Source organism: Amphibalanus amphitrite, unplaced genomic scaffold (genome assembly GCF_019059575.1).
Source record: "Amphibalanus amphitrite isolate SeventyFive unplaced genomic scaffold, NRLGWU_Aamphi_draft 001132F_arrow, whole genome shotgun sequence".
NCBI classification, from domain to species: domain Eukaryota; kingdom Metazoa; phylum Arthropoda; class Thecostraca; order Balanomorpha; family Balanidae; genus Amphibalanus; species Amphibalanus amphitrite.
This window is the reverse complement of record NW_024882626.1, coordinates 1-19,404: the sequence shown is the minus strand read 5'-3', so window position 1 is coordinate 19,404 and position 19,404 is coordinate 1. Positions and strand designations below refer to the sequence as shown.

Sequence of the window (19,404 nt, the reverse complement as noted above, 5' to 3'; positions counted from 1 at the left end):
GCTACTGGAGCGCCTCGTATCCTGGTCGACATAACAGTCGGACGGCGCTCGGCGAAGGTGAACGCCCTGCCAGACACCGGCGCGGACGTGTCTGTCGGCGGTGAAGACCTCCTGCAACAGCTCGGACTACAGGCCAATGACATCAGTCAACCGTCTCTTCACCCTCGGGCAGCGAACGGCACCACCCTCAGGTCGGTGGGTGTACTTCACGCCGTCATCACGCTCGATGACGCCTCTGCCGAGGAGGAGGTGCACATCCTTCCAGGAGTCAGCGGACTTCTCATGTCCTGGAGTGCAACGAGGCACCTGAGACTGGTACCGGCCGACTACCCCTGCCAAATCTCGGCGATGAGTGGGCCACGTCTGGCCGAAGATGCGACTCGAAGAGGAACCGAGCTCGGTCCTCCTCCGTCGCCCCCGGCTGACGACATCAATCGGATCGGTACCGGGACTGGTCCGCCTCCGATGGATGCAACGCGACCGCAGACTGCATCGGTGCGTCAGGACGACCCGGATCCGCCGGGACAGGGCCATCATCCGAAACCAAGTGAGTACAGTGATCTGTCTCAGTTAACTCATGAGTTCGAAAAAGTGTTTGATGGCCATATTCGCACCATGCCAGGTGAGGAGTTCACCATTCACCTCCAACAGCATGCACGTCCCTTCTGCGTCACAGCCCCCCGGCGGATCCCACTGTCACTCAGAGAGCCCCTTAAAGCCGAGCTGGAACGGCTGGAGGGTGAGGGCGTCATCCGACGGGTCACCGCTCCGACTGAGTGGTGCGCTCCAATCGTGGTCGCCCCTAAGAAAGGCGGCGCAGGCGTGCGATTGTGCGTCGACCTGTCCCAACTTAACAAGTACGTGCGTCGTGAGCTGTACCAGTCACCCACCCCAATCGAAGAGGTGGCATCGATCCATGCTTCAGAGGCTCGCTGGTTCACCGTATTCGACGCCCTTAAGGGTTACCATCAGTGCCCACTGGCCGTAGAGAGTCAGCCCTTGACAACATTCATCACGCCCTTCGGCAGGTTCGCGTTCCTACGGGCCCCCTACGGGATAACCTCGATCGCCGAACATTACAATCGCAGGATGGACGAGGCGTTCGAAGGGATGACAGGGTTTAGGAAAGTCGTAGACGACGTCATCGTTTTCAGCCGCACCAGAGAGGAGCATATCCAGCATGTGCGCAAGTTCCTGGCTCGTTGCCAGGAGAAAGGCATCTCCCTGAACGCCGGCAAACTCCAGCTGGCACAGCAGACCGTGAAGTTCGCGGGGTTCATCGTTTCAGGGGATGGCTATCGACCAGATCCTGAACTCGTCAGGGCTCTCTCCGACTTCCCGACGCCCGGCAACCTGACCGAGGTCCGGAGCTTCTTCGGGCTCGTCAACCAGCTGGCGTACTTCGTAGAAAACGTCTCGGACCACCTTACCCCGCTCCGACCACTCCTGAGTTCGAAAAGGGAGTTTGTTTGGGACGAGATTCACCAGGCAGCATTTGAGCGCACCAAAGCTGCCCTCTCTTCCGTCCCGACGCTGGCCTTCTACGACCCGAAGCTGCCAACCCGCTTGGAGACCGACGCCAGCCGAGTGCGTGGGATTGGGTTTGTCCTGCGCCAGCTCCAGCGGGACGGCACGTGGCGCGTGATCCAGGCCGGATCGCGCTTCTTGAGCGATGCCGAATCCCGGTATGCTGTGATAGAGTTGGAAGCCTTAAGCGTGGCGTGGGCGACTCGCAAATGTCACCTGTTCCTGTGTGGCTTACCTCTGTTCCAGATACTCACCGATCACCGGCCACTTGTGCCGATCTTGAACAGCAAGATGCTGGACGAGATAGAAAATCCTCGCCTCCAGCGGCTCCGGATGAAGATAGGAGAGGCAGGGCCCTTCACAGCAGGCTGGAGAGCAGGAAACGAGCACGGAGCTCCTGATGCCCTCTCGCGAGCGCCCGTACAAGATCCTGTGCCAGGAGACGAAGTTGGCGAAGATGGATCAGTAGCACAGGTGTGTACCGTCATCAACGCCGAGCTTGACGCCACAGACACCGACGTTCGACTAGATGAGGTACGCCGTGCCGCCCAGTACGACCCTGAGTACCAGCTTCTGGCACGCACCGTTAAAGAAGGATTCCCCTCAGCCAAACACGATCTGCCGGAGCCCATACGTAAGTACTGGCCCGTACATGACCGCCTGACGATCGATGAGGGTCTGGTCGTATGTGGATGTCGCCTTGTCATCCCACAGGCCCTTAGAAGGACGACGCTGACAGCACTCCATGACGGTCATCTCGGGAAGGAGCGGACGAAGAGCAGGGCCCGCCTTACCGTCTACTGGCCCGGGATGGACGCAGACATCGAGAACGTGACGCGAGGCTGCGAGCGATGCCAGCGGGAGCTTCCGTCTCAGCAACGGGAGACCATCGTCCACCATCAGCCTACGCAAAGACCGTTTCAGTGCCTCGATCTAGACGTCGCTGAGCATGCTGGCCGTAAGTACCTCATCGCTGTCGACGGCTTCTCTGGATGGCGTTTTATCAAGCCGCTAGGGACCAGTGCTCATACGCAGAAGTTGATGTCCGCGATGCGTGAAATCTTCTGTCAAGTTGGCGTGCCGGAAGCGATCATGTCTGATGGAGGGCCCCAGTTCACTTCGGGTGCATTCCGGGTGTTCCTTCAGCAGTGGGGCATCAAACACCGCATGTCTTCCCCCCACTACCCCCAGTCGAATGGGAGGGCTGAGGCGGCAGTGAAGTCGGCCAAGAAATTGATTCGGTGCTGCTGGGATGATTCCAGGTGCTGCCTCGACGAGGAGAGATGGACCAGAGGCGTGCTCCAGCATCGGAACACACCCGGACCGGGAGGCCGCTCGCCCGCCCAGATCGTCTTCGGTCGGCCAGTCCGAGACGTGCTCCCCGCTCACAGACGCAGCTTCGCTCCGGAGTGGCAACTCACCGCTGAGCGAGCCGAGGCAAAGCTGTCTGAGCAACAGCAACGCGCTGATGACATCTACAATAGGCAGGCGAGGGATCTGACACCCCTGACTGTCGGAAACCAAGTCGCCATTCAAGATGATCGGACCAAACGCTGGGACCGGCACGGCATCATCTGTGACGTTGGCCCCCATCGGAGGTACTTCGTTCGTCTGAGCAACGGACGGGTGCTGACGCGGAACCGCCGGCACCTACGACGACGCTACGGACACGCCATGCCGGAGGAACTAACGCGAGAGCTCCCTTCAGCAGCGCCGACGTCCGGTGGCCCTGCCGTCGTACCGGCTCCGGAGAACGGTGGTACCTTGCGAAGGTCCACCCGCACCCGGCGTCGGCCTGTGAGGCTGATTGAAGAAATATGAATCGTTCGCACGGCTCGGGGGAAGGGGAGATGTTGTGATGTTATTTGGTCCCGCTCCACTGTGCGGCTCGGTTCGCCCTGCCTGGTCCCGGCGTCCCGGCCGGCCAGTCACGTGACCGCCCGAGGACTCGGGTCACCGGCCGCGGTGGCCGGCGCGGCGGCGGGGAGTTGGACACAGGACGCGGTCACGGACGGACGCGCGCTGCGTCATGCTTTGTTTGGCTTGCATTATCAGTATAATATAACTTACGAACGCGTGGTGAGTGAGTTTAAGTGAAACCGAAACAGGGGTGACGTCACTCAGGATCTGTCTCTGATTGGTCGGCGGGAGAGTGACTGTACCTTCTATAGATGGCCTTGGGTTAACCCTCGCCGGCCGAGGGGGGGGGGGGGTGCGGCACCCGCACCCCATCGGTTTTTTTTCGCGATAGCTCCGAACACGCTGGCGATAGAGAGCTGAAACTTGGCATACCTGACCTTTGATTCAAGTCGGATCTTTTTACACCAACCGCATTTTTGGGTCAGGTCATGTCACCGACCTATGACGTCATAAGTGAACCTCTGCACGGTCTTCAGATGTCGCAACTTCGCAACGCTCTCACGGCAAGAGGAGCTTTCACAGGGAAATGAAACTTGCAGGACCTAATATCCATTACGAGTCTCACATGACCGTGACCTGAAGTCAACACCCTAAGTTGACCCGACCCAAACAAAAATTATATCCTTTGACGCACCTAAGCAAGGCAAACACGATGCTGCCAAAATCGCGGCCCTGCGGCCCTTTGTGGCGAAGTTATTCGCCAAAAACTGAGCCGTACCTTGGGGCACTTGACCTGACCTCAGAGGTCACCGGTTGACGTAGGACCTTAAAATCGGATATCAATCTCTGCGTCTCGTAACGGCGCACACGCTCGTTTTTTCCGCGACGCGCCAGCTCCATCAGGGGCGAAACGACTAATAAGCATTTCGGCAAATTGGCATTTCGGCAAAAAGGCATGCCGGCAAATGGCATTTCGACTTTTTGACACGTCGGCAAAAAGCACATCGGCAAAATGACATTCGACGAAATGCATTCGGCAAAATGACATTCGGCAAATCGCCTTTCAGCGATTACCACCTCGGCCGGCGCGTATGTAGAAAACCAATAGGTCCGGTGAGGGTTAAATTGTTGTGTATCTGGCTTGAAGCCTGATGCACAATCACTTAACCTAAAAATAATTGACTTATCATTGTCTGAAATCTATTCATGTGAGTACCTATCTTCTTCCTTATCCACGGGTAGGCAAAAAACAGTAGGTCAGGTTAGGTAAGGTTTGGTTATGTTTTTCATATACTTTGGTGACATGTAAGTGGGTTTCTTTACCTTTGAAAAGCGAGTCGGTCCTAAAGGTAATACTTACTTACGGGTCAGGTTAGGTTAGGTTAGGTTAGGTTAATTTCGGCTAATTGGCATTTCGGCAAATTGACATTTCGACTAATTGACTTTTCGGTAAATTGACATTTCGACTAATTGACACTTCGGCAAATTTACATTTCGACTAATTAGCATTTCGGCAAATTAGCATTTCGGCGAATTGACATTTCGACTAATTGACATTTCGGCAAATTGACATTTCGACTATTTAGCATTTCAGCAAATTAGCATTTCGGCGAATTGACATTTCGACTAATTGACTTTTCGGCAAATTGACATTTCGGCAAATTGACATTTTCGGCTTATTGCACGTCGGCAAAAAGGCATGTCGGCAAATTGCATTTCGACTTTTAGCACTTCGCCCTTTTGACACGTCGGCAAAAAGACACGTCGGCAAAATGCATTCGACATATTGACATTCGGCGAATAAGCATTCGGCAAAATGCAGTTCGGCAAATTGTCCTGTAACCAGCGTGAATGTATCATTGGTGCGTTTTAATTGGCTGAAGATTTCCACACATTTTTTTAGTTCATGACCCGTGGATGGATATTGCTAAGCCAAGCTAGACTGAGAATTCGGTGTCCGATGAACAGCTTTATGCATAGGTACCTAAAACAATATTATTTTATTCTCTCTAATTAGGGACGTCATTTATCATATCGGTAGACGGGGTTTTCGCTAACCAATTACGTTGACAAGTGGCCTAAAAATAACGGATCGACTTGCACGAGCACGAATAAGAACATGCATCTTGATGTCTTATTGTGATAAAACCGTTAGAAATAAATAGAAATATCGACACATAGACGGCAGGTGAAAGTGATACCTGTATACAATTGGTTGGAAGTCAGCAGTTTGCTCACACCAGCCTCCGATTCAGCATTGATTTTGTTGATTGTGTCACAATGGAGGCTTGATTACTTTAACGCCGAAATCCGTTTACTGTAAGCAGCACCTAACCAAGCGAACATTTCCCGGTAGAGCCGATTCAGACAAATACCGCAGGGAACAATGCCGGTGGTGAATCGACTGCGGCGATCCTATTTGAGTGAACTATAATGATGGCCCGTTGCTGACCACTAACGTGGACGAGTTTGCCAATTTTTATCAAAAATGTTGCAATAGGTACATAGAGCTACAATTATGTTTGGCATACTATTGTTTTTAGTTCTCGTGATTTTTTTCAATAACAAGTTAATCAGAAGCAATTCCGAATCAATCACAGCATTTGTTGTTATATGACATTAATTTCACGTAGCCTTTTTGCTTCGATATTCTATCAAATCCTTCAAGAATTTTATATCACCTGAAAGTTATGCCCTTTGCGAAATACAAGCCTAAATTAACAAATGAATGCATATTTAAGCTTACCGATCGGGTCCACGGAAGAAATGTGATCCACGAAGTCTCGCTTGCCCAGGTAGACTGTGACCTTTCCATTGGGAGACGACTTCTTGAACACCTTGAACGAGGAAACCATGTCTTCTTCTGCGGCGGTGACGGTGGCGGTGACGGCGGCGGCGGGCGCGTTGCCGGCAGCAGGGGACGGACCGTCGGCTGGTGGCACTGGGGCCTCCTCCTCGTCCCCGGCCATCTTATAGTGGGCCGCGCCGGCCGGCCGATCCTGTTAGCCGGAGCATGGAACCCGCAGCAGTGCCGCCGCTCGGCTGACGGTGCCGACGGCCTTGGCATCGGCACCGACGCAGCGCGCCGACGGGCCGACGAGAGGGGCGCGGGCGAGCTGCGCTGGGGAGGGGTGGATGCGGGACCCGGTCTGGCTGCAATCCCGGAGGGGCGCCAACCTTACAGCCGTCCCGGCCATTGTGTTGCTAACAATGCTGAGAGCGGATGAGTTTTGGTTAATCGCAGGGACTTTTTCACTAATGTAATGAAAAAAAAAAATCATTTCAGTGCGAGCTTTTCAGATCGCCAGTTGTCCTACACTATTTCTAGATTCTTTGCGTGCTGCCGACTATATGGTAGAACAATATGCTGAACAACACGATTGAAGCTGCGTATAGGTAGTGTGTAGTATCCTTTAAAAAACATTTTGATTAAAAAACATTTGCAACAATCGTCGAAAACAATAAGTATAAACAGATAAATGCAATAAGCATAAACAGATAAATACATTTGAGTAGATGTATAGCCCATCTACTCAAACTCACTGATTCCTCATTCCCCAAAACGTAAACAAATCATTCTGTTTCTGTGTTTTCTGCGCACGCAATCGGGTATAAACGGGACGGGGGCTTTCAGTGTGTGTGTGGGGGGGGGGGGGTGGCAGCTCGTCTCCGCGTGCCAAGTCGTGTTCTCCCCCGTAGGACATAAGTGACATAGCTTGAGCTAGCTCTCACATCTGAGGCGACATCAGGAATCAGGATTATCTTATGCCCGGATATTGATTCGATTGCATGTTGAGTGCAATGAATCGCGCAGGAATTTGAGCAGCGGCATGCATTTGGGCTGCAGCCTGCAAGGGGCATGGCGACAATACTATCGACGTCGACAAATACATAGGCATAGACTATGGCACAGACATCTAAGTTGTACAGATGCGCGCGTGTGATCAATAAATTGCCGGCAAAATTCAAACATATTTGTCCTGCAATGCCAAATATATCTTAAAAATACGGTTCATTGAAGCGGCCACATTCCATGGCCTATCTTCTGCGACGTGTCTGAGTGGCGCGTTGTTTGCTGGGCGGCGTTCAGTTCAAATCGGTGCTCTGGCCTGCTATCAGGGGCCGCCGATAACGCTACGCCGGCCGGGTGGCACCGACGCCGGACAACACGTGCTGTTCAGTCGACAGAGGATCGGGCTCCTCCCGACCGGTACCGGCCGGCGGACACGGCGTGGCGTGCTTGAACGCGCTGGTTAGGAAGTGGAAGTGAAGCGCGGCTTCAGTGACCGTGTCTGAAGGCGTATGAGTGACGGCTAAGGACGAGACGAGGTGACCTGCCTGAACACTGTGAACAGTGCACAGTGCAATCGATGTGAGCACAGTGATCAGTGCACACTGACACAGTGGCTGACTCATAAGAAGTGTACTGGGCTAGCTTCAATGCTAATGCTCCTGCTCCCCCAAAGCTGATCTTAGCGGATCAATTTGAGGTCCCGGTTTCTGGTTTTATATTACCAATTGCCGTTCTGTAGCAGCTTCGGCAATAATGAGGCGCCCTATCATCCTAGCGGCCGGGTTACTGGCTCTATCGTCTCTCTTTCAGCCAGGTAAGTCAGTGGAAACCTACCTGCACCTTTCCAGAAGGTCTCGGAGCCGCGCCAGGTCGACGTACCAGCTGAGTCAGACCGATAAGAGATTGCTAGCCGCTGCACGCGTGCAAGGAGGTGCGATATCGGTATTTGGCTGGACTTCCCTCTGGGTCTGGTACTGCGGCGCAGTAAATGTGCACGAAATGACTACATATAACTATGTCACATGGTGCTGAGCTCATGACACCTGGTACTTGGTCGAATATCCCAGTGAGGAATTGACACTTTTTCGACAATAATTATTAAATGTTAGGGTTGCCTATACCTACGCTTGTAGTCGACTCGGTATTCGGGGACGCAATTTTGTGAAACATTTAAGTGAACAAGCTGAACAAGCTAGCAATAATAATAAAAAACTTAAGACTGATCGATGCTTCTTTATTACCTCTTGTAACCAGCAATAAGGTACTTACTTGTCGGCAAATCTTTATCTCCTCTCTCTCTCTCTCTCTTTCTCTCTCTCTCTCTCTCTCTCTCTCTCTCTCTCTCTCTCTCTCTCTCTCTCTCTCTCTCTCTCTCTCTCTCTCTCTCTCTCCCTCCCTCCCCCTCCCCTCAGGTATTAGAGAGAAGAAGGAAATAAGTGGCACGGTATTAGCCGTTTTCACGACGGGCTTTCCGGCGAATGCACCTGATTTGACCAAATCTGCACCGAAGTTCTTTTACAGCAAATTTCTTCATTTTATGAATTTATTTCTGTGTTTTAATCGATGATGCTCTCTGATAATATGACAAAGCAGGCATATAAGCAATTAGGGCAACCCTAGCTGATAGCTCCTAAGAGACACACTGAACCTGATTTGACCAAATCTGCACCTAATCTGTACCAGATTGCACCAAATGTGTACCAGATGGCCGTCGTGAAAACGGCTTGAGTTCATCCCCTCATTTCAGCTTTCCATGTAGCCAAAATGTTTTGAAACAGATGAATGACTTAGACGAAACACATGGTGAAGAGTCGATACGTGTGATTTCATGTGACCTGTGACGTCACCGGGATGACCTCTGACCCCCAGGCGGCGCCGAGACCACCGCCAGCTGCAAGGGTCAGCAGAGCTGCACTGCCTGCCTGACAGCCCACTCAGACTGTGCCTGGTGCAAAACGGAACGATCGGAGGTCAGTACAGCGAGGGACACTTCATGGGAGACGGCGGCTTACGGCGTCGGACTCGATGACTATGTTTTGCCTTTAAAACTTCTCGACCCGTATTAGCGCTGAACTGCTGCCCGAAGAATTAATGCATTGCAGGGCCGGTGAGTATTAACCCGCGCCCCGTTGGGCTCTGCCGAGCAACGCGCCCTGTTGGGGGGGCCATTTTGGCCCCCCTAAGATCTCGAGAACCACGTAACCTAGCGACAAGCGGCAAACGGTGTTGGACAGCCCTATCAGGGAACTACCTTGTGACCCAATTTTATTGACCTAGGTCAAACTGATGACGTCACAGGTCAGGTCAAAGGTCCAATTTTCACCGTTTACAGGCATTTCAAGAAATGCGTTGTAAAATCGAGTAAAATGCATTTCATTGAAAATCATCGATGGGGAAATGTACTTCAAACACATATTTTGCTATTTGTGGTCACTGATACCAGGTCAGGTCACACAGAGGTCAGGTCACCGGGGGGTGACAATATGAAAGTGTCGTATGATGCATGTTTTATGGTCCATTTTACATGACAAATGCGATTATGTGGGTCAGGCAGCCTTTGGGGCCAGCTTAGGTCACGTTTTGGTCAAGGTCAGGTCAGGTCAGGTCAGGTCAGGTCAGGTCAAGGTCAGGTCAAGGTCAGGTCAAGGTCAGGTCAAGGTCAGGTCAAGGTCAGGTCAAGGTCAGGTCAAATTAGGTCAAATTTCAAAGTTGACATTTTTGCATAAAATGGGTATCGAATCGATGCAGCTCGTCACGGGGAGTTCAATGGTGGTCTTTGTTTTGCCGTACGTGGTCTAGAATCGCTAAAAATTAAGTTCAAAAATTTGACGTCATCATTTTTGAACAGTTTTTTCGCTAAAACTTGGCCAAAAAAAAGAGATATCGATCTGAAATTTGGTATGTATATAGAAGAGCGCAGGGACTATCATATATATGTCGTTTTTTTTCGAAAATCGGAAAAATTTTGGATTTCTTTATGAAAAAAAAATCAATTTTTGAATTGTTTTGGGTCAAAAACCCAAAATTTTGAAAATCCGAGATAACAGTTTTGTAGCACCGCTTTTTGGCTACTAGACCATATAAAGAACTTTGAAATTGCTTGGTAACTGTAGATTTGGTGAGCGTTTCAAGATTGCGTGTTTTTTGCTCATTTTTGCTCGAACATGACCTCAGTTTGACCTCAATAACTCCTGACCTAAGGTGACCTAAGACTTGAAATTTGGTGTGAAGGTGTCAAATTGATGCCCGGGAAGGTACTGAAAATTTGGCAGCGCTGCGAGCCGCCGTTTTCTTGCTATTTAGGAAAAACCACAGGGCATGGTGTGTCAAAAGTGGAAATAGCCGGTGCGCCGTCTGGCAACCCGGAAGCCCGCCGCCATAGGGAAATTCATGCTTTTTGTCGCTTTTTTCGCTCCCTATGAGTCACTTGATCTAATTAGAGCTTAACTAGGAACGAGACAGGTCACTTGGACGTATTCGGGAGCCGAATACGGTGTCTTGGAGCCAATACCTGGGAAACCCTACCCGCCCAATGCGAGTTTTTAAGAGTCTGCATGCCCAAATTAACGTTGAGCGCGGCCGTTTTCGGTCGGTTTTCCCCGACCTTGTGGCGAAATCGCCTTATTTATTCAACCAGGGTGGGCTAATTCGCTTAACTAGGAATGAGGCGTTGAAGAGAATTATTCAAGGAATAGAGCTGTGCAAAAATAGTTTTTGTATTGTTAAAACTGTATCCGCCCTCGAACGATAAATATTGTTGACCCATCAGAAACACATCACCTGGAATGCGTTTGGAATTGGCTGGATCTAATATTAGCGAGTATCTGCTAATGCAGTTTCTTGGCTTACATAGTACGCACACAAGCATACATACTTCCTGCCCTTGGTTATTCCTCACTTGAATGAAAATTTTGCTATGCTAACTATTCCAAGCAGTTAACAGGTTTTAGTGCAGTGCCAATTCGGAACCGTTCAGCGCCGCCAGTCTCCCAGGCGGCGCGTAACGGCTGCCGCCGGACGCCGCGCCGCCGCTCTGGCAGGGTGTTTGACTTTATATCTCTGTTGCTAGAAAAGTTGTGGACCGATTTACTTGATTCTTGCATGAAAAGATCCGCCATTCAATTCTCAGCAGATATCGAAAATTTGACGTCAATTGCACGATCCGCTGCCCATATTGTGGTACTGCCATCTATTGACAAGGCTGGCGAACTAAAGCCGGGCGGCTATTTCCACTTTTGACACACCATGGGGGGCCAAAATGCCCCCCCCCGACGGGGCGAGGGTAAATAGTAGGTTTTCTTCTTTCCAGTCGGTATTGATACGGGCCGAGTAGATTTAATACAGGCTGAGTTTTGAAATGGGCCGTAACATATGCCTTAGTTATAAAATTATGATATTATATTTTCGATCAAAACATCAAACTAAGTTCGTTTGCCCTAAAAGAGATTTGGTTAGATTTTGTCTTAACCCGCGACCGCCTGGGGGGGGGGGGGTCGGATCCGACCCCCCCTCCGTTTTTCTTAAATAACTCAAGAACAGCTTACGCTATCAACTTGAAACTTGGCATACCTTCTCCCCCATTAATTTGACGTGTTCTGTGCAATTTTTAAGAAAAAAAATTCAAATTTTTTTGAGATATATCGATTTTAGTGATGTAACTACATGGCGTTTTTAGTCAAAAAGTGGTAAATGTTTAAAAAATCGCCAAAAATCAGGGTTTAAAGCAAATTGCAAATCAAGGACTTGAATAGACGCAGCTCAACGAGTTCTTTAAAATGGCTATCTCGGATTTTCCATAAAATGCGTTTTTCACCCCTAAAAATTCAAAAAACTACATTTTTTGGAAAACAGCTAATAAAATCCAAAATTTTGAGAATTTCCAAAAAACCGGAATATATGTTATAGAGCTCTATTAGAACATTAGATGTCCCAAATTTCAACTTTCTATCTTGATTTTTGACCCCCAAATTGTAAAAAAATAGCTTCAACATGCATAGGGCATGGTGACGTCATAAGCATTTTCGTGAATTAGAGGCACTTCTAAACATCGCATGTGAAAACAAATGACACCACTAGATTCCTGGGACAAAGCTCGTCTAGAAAAGTGCATTTTTATGTCAAAAATAAAAAGTTGAAAATTTGACCCTTTTTCTCAGCCCTCGTTTAGTTATGTATGGTATAAACGATTTTTTACGCTTTCAATGCACACTTATCACCAGCACAGTGACTTGGGGTCACATATAACCATTACCATCGGATTCGGCGTGAAAAATAAGCCATAAAACATGTGTCGCACGCCCATGTAGCAGAAAGTGAGAACCGTGACCTTTCGTGACCTGACCTGACCTCGACCCGTACTTAGTATGACCCCTATACGCACATGGTACCTTCACTAGGCCTTTGAGGTCATTTTTGGTGAGTTTCGAGCAGCAGCTATCGATTCCGCTGTCCGTAAGCCTAATCATGCAAAACCCCAGAATTTGACCTTTGACCTGACCTTGACCCGAAAGTTGACCTCAATCTTAAAATCTTAAGAGTGCTTTGGGAAGGTCTCGTAGAGACCTTTCGAACGCCGCCTCGCGGGGCTCGATGCGACCATTGGTTCTCGAGATAACAGGGGGGTCGGATCCGACCCCCCCCCCAGGCTGTCGTGGGTACGGAAATAGCCCAGGCGGTGCCGGGTTAACCTGCGCCCGACTGGGGGTCCTGGATTTCCACGCCCTGCTGGGGGGGGGGGTGTTTGAACACCCCCCTTGTAACTCGGCTCCTGGGCCACGTAACGGTACACGGAAGGCGGCGTTCGAAAGAGCGTCAAAAATAATGACGAAATCACTTCGGTCAATTTTTTTGTTAGGTCAAAGGTCAGGTCACCAGAGGTCATTGAAGGCAAATTTCGCCGATTTCCAGGTCGAATGTCGAAAATTTCCAAGAAGCCAACGCATAACTCGGGAACCAATAAAGCTACAGCGCCGCGGAAAAGCGCATTCGATAGCCCTATGAACGCCCTTTCTGAGTAATTCTCTCAGATTTGACCTAACTTCAACGGTTTTGCCTGCAGGGGGCAAAAACTGCAAAAATAACCGATTTTTTTGGAAACAGGTTTTCTGCAATAATTTTTGACCCAAGCCTTGTACGAGCTTACTTTCACCGGCATCGTGTTCCTCTCGTCAAGACGCATCGAATAAACTATAACTTGACCTTGAAAGGTCAAATCGAAAATTTGACCTCAGGTCAAGGTGACCTGACCTGACCGGAAAGGGTCATGTTGCATATCAGTCGATCCGTATCGTCGAGCTGAACACATCTAAGGCGTTTTCATCGCTCTAGCATGCCTCTATCAAAAGTTATTTGCGAAAAACTGTTAGATACCAATTGTGACCTAAGATGACCTCAGGGCATAAACAAGGGTCACGGACACGATTTTCATATTCAGTGTGTCTAAACCACTTGTAATTCGATGTTTGGGAGTGTTTGTAATGTCTTTCGTCCAAAAGAGGCGCATTTCAATTTTCTCACATTGACTTATAATGGGGATTGGGGAGGTCGCAAAATTGACCTGACATTATGTTATCGATATCAAAATTTTGAGATATACATTTTGTACATATTATTGCTCTTAGCAATCGCTGAAAGTTTCAAAGCAATCGGTCATTCGGTGTGGCTATGACAGACATTGAAACTTTTTATGAGGTGAGGTCACTTCAAGTGACCTGGTGACCTGACCTTGAATGACCTTGGTCTGAAATTTTTACAACATGTGTAGAATTGATGTATGATAAGGTGTACCAAAAACGGCGGCGCTCCGCGCCGCCGTTTTTTGAGATATTTGCGAAAAACCACAAGGGGGGTATTCAAACACCCCCCCCCCCCCAGCAGGGCGCGGGTTAAGTTTGGTGCATTCTCCAGATAGCCCGTCGTAAAAACCGCTGTAAAATCCACCTGCACGATGCACATCCTCCTAATGTAAGGTCCGGCCCAGGTGCAGTATGGCGTAACAGACTCTGGTTCCGTGACCTGTGGGCGACCGTGACCCCCTGTCGTCGCCGCAGGGCTTTCCGTACGACCACTGCGACCTGAGCGCGGTGATTGCGCGCCTGTGCCCGCCTCCCGACATCGTGTTCCCCCGGTCCAGTGTGGAGGCGGTGAAGAACACGTCGCTGTCGGAGCAGCAGTCGCCCAGCCAGCCGGTACAGGTGGCGCCGCAGCACCTGCGGCTCAAACTCAGACCGCGTGAGTTTTTGTCTGAGAACGCGTGAGTTCATGCCTGAAACCGCGTGAGTTCACGTCTGCTCTCATCATCCCTCAATGTACGTGTACATACAGCGCATACAGTTGACTAAATGATGCATCAAACTGTGTCACTCAGCTCGTGTGATGCGGCACAGCCTTCCACTCCGAGCAACTAAGTGCCTGTGAAAAGTGGAACATCATTATGTGCTCAACTGTACATACATGCATTGTAGGTATATGATTCGACAATCGCCAGCTACGGAGCTGTATTCATGTAGCGCTCCATAGACCATTATATACCAACGGTATATGTATAAGTGGTCGATTGCCGTAATTAAGTATGTGGTCTGTGCGATCTATACTTCGCTGGAGGATTATCGCTTGCCAATATTTTTGCTTTCACTGAGGAAGGTTTGCTATGTCGCAAATGAATATACCTGAATGGTGCATGTAGTGTGGACGTTGCTGTATTCCCATGATTGAGCACTTCAGCCCTTAACGTTTGTGTTGCTGCATATTGCATGTGCGTGTATGTGTGCGCTTTTGCACAAGCTGTCACGCTGAGAACTGACGGCCGTGTTTTCAGACGAGCGGAAGGAGTTCGAGGTGAAGTTTCGCCAGGTGGCTGACTACCCGCTGGACTTGTACTACCTGATGGACCTCACCGTCTCCATGCGCGAGGATAAGGAAACACTCGTGGCCCTCGGTGAGCCGGTCACATAAAACGGGGAACAGAGGTCTGCATTTTTAGGTCAGCTGTCTTATTGATTGATGTGAAAAGTGAAAGGCCTCGCATTGCGTGGATCGTTTTCAGATGAACTGAGATATGAGAATTGACTATCGAGTCACTCCTTTCGGTGCCAACGTATCAATCTGCGAACTGTTCATCAACAAATCCTTTTCTCTGAAACCTGCATCGCCCAGCAAGCGGACTTCTTTTAAAAGGGATAGGTTGAAATCCGAGGTATTTTCAACTTGAAAATACCTCGGATGTCGTGGAGAGCTTCTGACGTAAGCAATTTCATTTTATTTCAACCTTTAACAACTGAATGCATGATCCCCTCTGGCATCTTCCTCTAGGAAACTAACGTTCACATGTTGCTTGCAATGCCTATCTGAATCCCAATTATGCTTTCCGATTAGGTGAGGACATGACCATCCTGCTGCGGCGGCTGACGAAGAACTTCCGCCTGGGCTTCGGCAGCTTCGTGGATAAGCCCGTGATGCCGTACGTGTCGCAGGCGGCGGGCACCAAGGAGAACCCGTGCGCCCTGTACAAGGACATCACTTGCGTGCCCGCCTACGGCTTCCGGAATCACCTGAACCTTTCCAATGAAGTGAACCGATTCACTGAAAAGGTAAACTGGGAGCCGGTACAAATGTGAAAGCCGAAAGGTGTTGAATTGTTGTATATAGCTCCAAACGTTTCAGTGTTTCACTTCACAGTCAGTTGCAGTCTTTGCAGGCTACATACTGACCATAAGGATAAGACGAATCAAGACCCTAAATACAAGACGAATGTTATGCCGACTTAACATTGTGCTTTTCAATCTAAGGTCGGCTAAGGGTTCCAAGGGCTAAGGATCGGCATCTAATCTATAAGGTTAGAGGGCCTTGTCCAAGGTCTGGTACTCTTTTTGGAAGTGACGACTATCATAAAATAATGCAAAACGATTTTTTAGCAGCATTAACTTTTTGGTAAATCGAGTTGAGTTAAAGAGATTAACGGGTTCCATCTGCCGCTTTGGAGCCTGAATAAATAACTTTAGTACGATGCTAGTCTTCTCGAATAACTTGGCTTTCAGCACTCGAAATCGCTAAAAAATCGACACTAGTATGCATACATACATACATACATACATACATACATACATACATACATACATACATACATACATACATACATACATACATACATGTATATACCTCATTGACGCTCTTTCATTGTCTGTTTCGGATTGGTGCTTCGGTTTTTGTCTATTCCTGGCCCTGCATTAGCTATTCGTAATGTCTGACTGGGCATCCTTAGGTCTCCTGTCTCGCTCTCAAGCAGCCATATAAGCGTTAGCCTTTGCGTCGAATACGTCACTGCCGCGTCGCCTTTGACGTGACTGCGGCAGACTCTGGCTTGGTCATCCCAGAGGAACGTGACCCACGCGTCACGTGCGAAGGGCGCGTTCTTTGTATGGATGAAAGTCTTACTTCAAAATGAAAGCAGACGTTTTGATTGACCATCTTTCGGTCAGCTGTAAATTGAGCGTGCTGCAGTTGCTGATTTGTAATTCACTCGGTAATAAGGCTTCGAAACTCATTACTTTCCCTTAACATTAACTTTACATGATCTTTGATATATTCGTAACCGTTTAAAGTCAAACTTGTCTACCGCAACATACGTCGATTTCTAAGTAACGCAACGTGGTCTGAGATTCCCCTGCTCTCCCAGTCGACCTCCCTGTTCTCTGACACACAGCGTAATGACAGGTGCGGCAGGCCGAGGTCTCAGCCAACCTGGACGACCTGGAGGGCGGCCTGGATGCTCTGGTCCAGGTCGCCACGTGCTCTGACGTCATCGGCTGGAACAAGAAGTCCCGTAAACTCATCATCTACACCAGTGACGGCTTATTTCATCTGGCCGGGGAGGGCTTGGTACGTTTCATAGCTTTTGCATAGCTTTTTGGATCATGTTACTGTATTATGATGGCTTGGCACATGTTCTTACGGTTTCACTTGTTTTTATTGCCGTAACATTGCGAGAATCTTATCTACATATACAAGCAGAATCACTATCAGAATCATAAAATCACGAGCAGAATTGAGGTCGCATATCCGCTGTCGTCTAAAACGTGTGCCAGTCAAGAATGTTCCTTTGCGTCTCTTCACACCGCGACGTCTTGTTGCCCAGCTGGGCGGAGCTGCCATGAGGAACGAGCTCGCCTGCAAGCTGTCCGACGACGGCTACTACGAGCGGACCAGAACACACGACTATCCGTCTGTGGCCGAACTGGACCGGGTGCTCCGCAGGGAAAACGTGAGTACCTGGACGGCCAGACGACGACTGGCGACAAGGCAAGCCGTTTATCTTACGTAATTGTCAGTTTATCACACCTCATCGGACGTATAAACATTATCCATATGAATGAGTTATATGTCCCTCCGTCTTATAGCTTATTTGGTAGAGCGTCCGATTCCCTGTGGCGAAAGGCGACAGACTTCGGGTTAGAGTCGCTTCGGCGCTTGATTCACGAAACGAGACTCTTGAAAAGGATGGTCTGTTCGTTTGCGGTTAGTGGAATCAGCCGCGGCCAGTTGAAGTCAGTGGTTGGGTTCGATCGTGAAAGGCTATGTGCGAAAGGCGCAGCCTGAGCCTCAACTTTGATTCCTAATTTCTTCTAGTCTAAACGACACGTTCGCCACCATTCTTTTTCAGATGAACGTTGTGTTCGCCGTGTTCAGTGACGTGAGGAAGGAGTACGACAAGCTGGCGGAGTTGATGAAGGCGAGCGTGCAGGTGGAGTCGCTCTTGGATGACTCCTCCAACATCCTGTCGGTGATAAAACGCCAGTACGAGGTAATGAAGACGACACATCTCGGTAATCCACCATCATCTCTAGCCAGTACGCCTCGTCAAGATATGCATCTGAATAGGCATGCATGTGAGAACTGGAGCCCAACTTTTCAGTATTTTATAAATGACTTTATTCGTACAGCACTGAACATAGTGTAAGGGGAAAGTTTGGATGTCTCCCATGATGAACAATTAAACCTCGCGGGACCTATTGGTTTCCTACATCGGTCGGGGAAGGGGGTGCAAATGGATAACGTGCACTCGTTGCATCATAGGCTCGCCCTGATGTCGAGCATTACTTCAGTGGCAGTTTCACTCTCTCACCACAACGTCCTCAGAGCATCACGTCCAGGATCGAACTGGTGGACGACTCCGGCGATGAGATAGCCATCCGCTACCGCTCCAGCTGTCTGGACAACGAGCTCAAGCTGCGCAACAACTGCACTGGCATCAAGACCGGCGACCTGGTCACCTTCTCCATCGAGGTGGAGGTCCTCGGCTGTCCAAAACAAAAGGCAAGATTTAGGCTGCCCATTGATTGGACCTCAACGCACTTCAGTAGTATTTAGTACACCTGTGTCATGATAAGCGCAATGGCACTCACGCACTGTAACTTTGCAACGTCAACAGTAAAAAGTGCCCCGCAGGGTTAGGTGACTTACACCATTCGCCCCTGTCTTCTGCAGAGCTGAACGATTTCACATTGTAATCAGGCAGTGATTCACGCCTGTCCCGATCGCCCCTGTCCTCAGAACCACACTATCCACCTGAAGGACGTTCTGACCTCCGAGACAGTGCGATTGGATGTAGAGATCGTCTGTGAATGCGACTGCGAGCGACCCGAGCTCGTGCAGACCAACAGCCCCAAGTGCAGCGGCGTGGGCGCACTGCAGTGCGGCGTCTGCGACTGCCCCGATGGAAGGTGAGGTGATGGGCACTGCGACGCACTAGCGGGGTATTTCATTCCTGCTGCTCTAACTCGAACGCAACATTTTTGTACCCAACGAACACACCTGACTCTAAATCAAGAACTGCTTGTCTGTTGTCCGTTGACCATAACTCTCCTCTACAAAAGTATTGGATTGGGTCTTGAGACCCTTCAGCTAACCCTTAAGGTTCGGTTACTGGCTGTGGGTCGCCGCTGACGACCAGTGTGGGGTCTCTCAATACGCCCTGAATGTCTGCGACCCCGCAGGGCCGGCTGGAGCTGCGAGTGCTCCGAGACTCTGAGCGGACAGTCGTGCCTGCCTGACAACTCGACCAGCGGACCCGAGTGTTCCGGACGCGGCGAGTGCGTCTGCGGCAAGTGCGAGTGCCACGCGGGCAGCACGTTCAACATCACGGGCCAGTTCTGCCAGTGCGACAGCAGACTATGCGACAGGTTGGTATCAAGGGTTAATGCTGGAAGACAGAGAACTAGTTCGTGAGA

General features: G+C 49.8%; 3 protein-coding genes across 3 annotated transcripts in view; 2 read left to right on the top strand and 1 right to left on the bottom strand.

Moving 5' to 3' along the window:
• The window catches only part of LOC122370451 (arrestin homolog), a 28,071-nt gene extending 21,651 nt beyond the window's left edge, over nt 1–6,420 (bottom strand). Inside the window, exon 1 of the mRNA XM_043346099.1 lies at nt 6,134–6,420. Within this exon, the coding sequence (XP_043202034.1) occupies nt 6,134–6,356 (223 nt within the window). The 5' untranslated portion in view covers nt 6,357–6,420. The remainder of the gene's footprint in view (nt 1–6,133) is intronic.
• Nucleotides 1,938–3,598, top strand: LOC122370452 (uncharacterized protein K02A2.6-like). Its single transcript, XM_043346100.1, has one exon. It carries the CDS (start codon nt 2,338–2,340, stop codon nt 3,346–3,348), a length of 1,011 nt encoding a protein of 336 aa, XP_043202035.1. The 5' UTR covers nt 1,938–2,337; the 3' UTR covers nt 3,349–3,598.
• Nucleotides 6,421–7,475: 1,055 nt separating the features above from the next.
• LOC122370440 (integrin beta-3-like) lies at nt 7,476–19,356 on the top strand (the record flags this gene model as incomplete). Its single annotated transcript, XM_043346085.1, has 11 exons — nt 7,476–7,994; nt 9,050–9,150; nt 14,230–14,410; nt 14,997–15,116; nt 15,554–15,768; nt 16,892–17,056; nt 17,313–17,438; nt 17,838–17,978; nt 18,314–18,490; nt 18,728–18,897; nt 19,171–19,356. Coding segments are annotated over exons 1-11 (1,643 nt in total), but the record flags the coding sequence as incomplete, so codon positions are not given.
• Nucleotides 19,357–19,404: the final 48 nt, after the last annotated feature.